General features: G+C 43.6%; 1 protein-coding gene across 1 annotated transcript; it reads left to right on the forward strand.

The window, feature by feature from the left end:
* Positions 1–849: 849 nt before the first annotated feature.
* Positions 850–2,883, forward strand: LOC130052854 (uncharacterized). The gene has a single exon (XM_056158984.1). The coding sequence runs from the start codon at positions 850–852 to the stop codon at positions 2,881–2,883; it is 2,034 nt and encodes a 677-aa protein (XP_056014959.1).
* Positions 2,884–4,284: the final 1,401 nt, after the last annotated feature.

Genomic DNA, 4,284 nt, shown 5'->3' on the forward strand with positions numbered 1-4,284 from the left:
ACATGTCTTTGATGACAATCCAGAGAACTTTTCCTCGTGGAAAGCCTCATTCAAAAATGCAGTGAGGGAACGTAGTCTCACACCTATGGAGGAGATGGACTTGTTAATTCAGTGGCTTGGAAACACCTCATCAGCGACTCAGGCAAAGAGCATCAGAAACGCTAATGCAGCAAACCCAGACCGAGGGTTGCAGCGAATATGGGATCGTCTTCATGATCGCTTTACCAATCCGGAGGTTGTAGAGTGTGCCATTAAGAGAAAACTTGCGAAGTTCCCTAAGTTAGGAAACAAGGAAAACTTAAAGTTAAATGAGCTCTTTGATATTGTGTCAGAGCTTGATTCCTTAAAGGAAAACCCTACATACTCAACATTGCTCGCCTATTTTGATTCGTCATCAGGTGTGAATCCCATTGTGGCCAAGTTGCCTCACTACATCCAAGAGAAATGGGTGACTGAAGCGACAAATTACAAACTGCAAACTGGATGTCCATATCCGACATTTCCTGTGTTCTTCGCATTCTTGGGGAAGATCACGAGGATGAAGAACGACCCTAGTCTACAATTTGACACCTCAAAGACACTAACAAAGGTGAACGACTGAGGGTGTACGCAGGAAAGCTACCAAGCTGTAAGAACAACTCTACAGTGTCTACGTTTAAAACACAAGTACAGAGTTCTGGAGCTTTACTTAAAGACAGTGCTTCTATTTTGGATGGGTGTCCTATTCATGAAAACTCTAAACACACATTGAATGAATGTCATTCATTTCGCACCCGACCATTAGATGAGCGGAAAACATCCATAAAGGAAAATGGCTACTGCTTTCGTTGCTGTGGGCCAAAGAAACATATGAGGTCAAAGTGTCATGAGACTGTCCTATGTTCCATTTGTAAGGGCTATGATCACCCATCAGCCTTGCACAAAGACTATGGCATTTCCTTAGTGGCCAAGAAAACTCATGAGGGGGAGAAGCTCCCAGTTGTTAGTTCTAGCTGCACTCAGATATGTGGGAAGCCATTCAACACCAGCAAGTCTTGTGCGAAGATTGTGAAAGCCATCGTGTACCCACAGCAGAAACGCGACCTTGCTAGATATATCTACTGCATCATTGATGATCAAAGCAGCAACACTCTCACCACCTCTAAATTATTTGATTGTTTCCATGAATATGGTCCAGACCACCTGTATACACTGAAATCATGTTCCGGTGAATCTATTAACAGTGGACGTAAAGCTTGTGGATATATGATACAGTCCTGTGATCAATCTCAAATGTTTAGATTACCAGATATCATAGAGTGCGATAAAATTCCGCAGAATCGGAATGAGATACCATCTCCAGAGGTTGTAGCTAGCTACCCTCATCTCAGTGATATTATGGAATACATACCTACCATTGATGATGACGTTTCTATTGCACTACTGATTGGTTGTGACCTTATTGACACTCATATAGTGCTTGACCAACGTGTTGGCACCCCACTAGCTCAGAGACTACCCCTCGGATGGCTCCTGATTGGTAACTCATGGCTCGGAACAGTTCACAAACAGACAGTCGTCACTGTCAATAAGACCTCCATTCTAGCAAATGGTAGGCCAACCTATCTGGAGCCCTGTGACAGTTCCTTTCATGTGAAAGATGACCCTGTGTTTAAGCAAACAGCATACGACGAATGTGAAGGGCTGTCTTCGGAAGACCAGGCTTTCTTGGATATCATGCACTCAGGATTCCAAATGTCTGAGAGTGGTAAGTGGACAGCTCCGTTACCATTTCGGACCTGTAGACCCATTCTACACAACAACGGAGAAGCTGCAATGAAACGAGCTATTTTATTCAAGAGCAGTCTTACGCACAACCCGACCAAGGCAACACATGTGTGTGAGTTTATGCAGAAGATACTAGATAGACAACATGCTAAACCTGTTCCCGAAACAACCAGAATCACAGAGAAATGGTACTTGCCGTTATTTAGTGTCTATCATCCCAAAAAGCCCAACAGTGTGAGGGTGGTCTTCGATTCTTCTGCTAAGTATCATGGCTATTCCCTGAATGACGTTCTACTGAAAGGACCTCCCCTCTACAACAGTCTTCTAGGAATCCTGCTTCGATTCCGGAAGGAAGCAGTTGCTGTCACTGCTGACGTTGAGCAAATGTTCCATAACTTCCTTGTTACAACAGAACACAGATATTTTCTTAGATTCCTCTGGCACGAGGACAATGACAATTCTAAACCTTTAATAGACTATCATATGAATGTTCACGTTTTTGGGAACAGCCCATCCCCAGCTGTAGCCACCTACGGGCTACGCAAGACAGTCGAGAAAGCAGAGACAGTAGTCCAGGACTTTATTTACAGGAATTTCTATGTTGATGATGGTTTGATTTCCTGCCGCACATTTGAAGAAGCTGTTGATCTGCTTGTTCGGACACAACGCACCTTGCATGATAATGGGAAACTTAGGTTGCACAAGTTTTCATCCAATAACAGAGAGGTGTTGGACTCATTCCCACAAAGTGAGCTAGCCAAGGATCTCTGCAACCTTGATCTTTGTAACGACACATTACAAATGCAGAGAAGTTTAGGACTCTTTTGGGACATTGAAACTGATCGATTCACGTTTTGTACATGCAAAGACAAGAAGGCATTCACCAGACGTGGAATATTGTCTGTGATAAATGGACTTTACGACCCATTGGGCTTCGCAGTCCCAGTCGTTCTGAAAGGCACACTTCTGATGAAAGAAATCCTGTCCAGTACAAACTCCCTAGATTGGGATGACCCAGTTACTGAGTTCCTTAAAAACCCCTGGGATGTGTGGGTACAATCCCTAGCTGAACTAGAACAAGTGTGTATTCCTAGGCAGTACTCAGATCACTCATAACAGATTCCAATGTTCGTCTCGTGCATGTTTTCTGTGATGCATCCAAAGATGCAATCGGTGCTGTTGCCTATATGCAACTCTTCAGATCTGCTCGCCCAGAGCCCACTCTCAGTTTTCTACTTGGAAAGGGAAAACTTGCACCTAATGGTGGCAGCACCATTCCTCGGATGGAAATGTGTGCTGCAGTTCTTGGAGTCGAAGCTACAGACAATCAAGGAACAACTAGGTATTCCATCAGAATGTTTTCGATTTTACACAGACAGCCAAATTGTTTTGGGTTATCTGACAAACACTACACGCATATTTTATGTTTATGTGTCAAACAGAGTGAAATGCATTCATTCAGCTTCATCCCCAAGACAATGGACACATGTTGCCACAGAGCAGAACCCAGCTGTTCTAGCAATGAGATCAGTAAGTACTACTCAACTTTCAAACAGTATGTGGTTGACTGGACCTCCATGTGAGATATTGGCTAAAACATTGCCAGAACCACTCATGTTTTCCGTTAGTGGAACCACAAAATGATTGTGATATTAGACCTGAAGTTACATGCATCAAAGTTCAGATGGATGATGTGAAACCTGTTAATCAAAAGATCGGGTCAGAGAGATTCTTAAGATTCTCAAAATGGGAATCTCTTGTTCGAGGAAGCAAGATCCTGAAGCAGTTCATATATAAAGTTTTGAAACAAAGTGACATCGACTCTAGTGAAGCATATCAACAAGAAGAACTTTTTGTGATACAGACATGCCAAGGAGAAGCATATGGTGACACCATAACATGCATAAAAAATGGACGTCCCCTGCCGAATGGACATTCACTAATTGCCTTACCACCATTCATCGACCAACATGGTGTGCTCCGTGTGGGAGGTAGACTCGACAAAGGGTAGAAGTTCAGGCAAGGAGACGGCGATCATCACCCTGTGGTTATGGTTATGTCACCAGACTACTTGTGCGCAAATTCTATCACCAAGTGTTACATCAGGGACGACTGCTGACAGAAGTTGCACTGCGTTCCGGTGGATTCTGGGTAGTTGGTGCCAAAAATCTCATAAGATCTGATATCAAGTCCTGTGTCACATGTCGCAAGTTAAGAGGAAGTTTTGGATGACAGAAAATGGCTGATCTACCTGAGGATAGAATGCAGCCCGCTCCACCTTTCTCTTATGTAGGTTTGGGCACCTTCGGACCATGGCTTACCATAAAACGACGAACCAGAGGGGGAACCGTGAATCAGAAGAGATGGGCTCTGATGTTTACATGTCTTGTATCACGAGCAGTTCATTTGGAAACAATTGAAGAGTTGTCCACCGCTTCATTTATCAATGCGTTACGCAGGATTATTGCGTTGAGAGGTCCTGTTATACAGTTTAGGTCAGATCGCGGTACAAATTTC

Source organism: Ostrea edulis, chromosome 3 (assembly GCF_947568905.1).
Source record: "Ostrea edulis chromosome 3, xbOstEdul1.1, whole genome shotgun sequence".
Classification (NCBI taxonomy): Eukaryota; Metazoa; Mollusca; class Bivalvia; order Ostreida; family Ostreidae; genus Ostrea; species Ostrea edulis.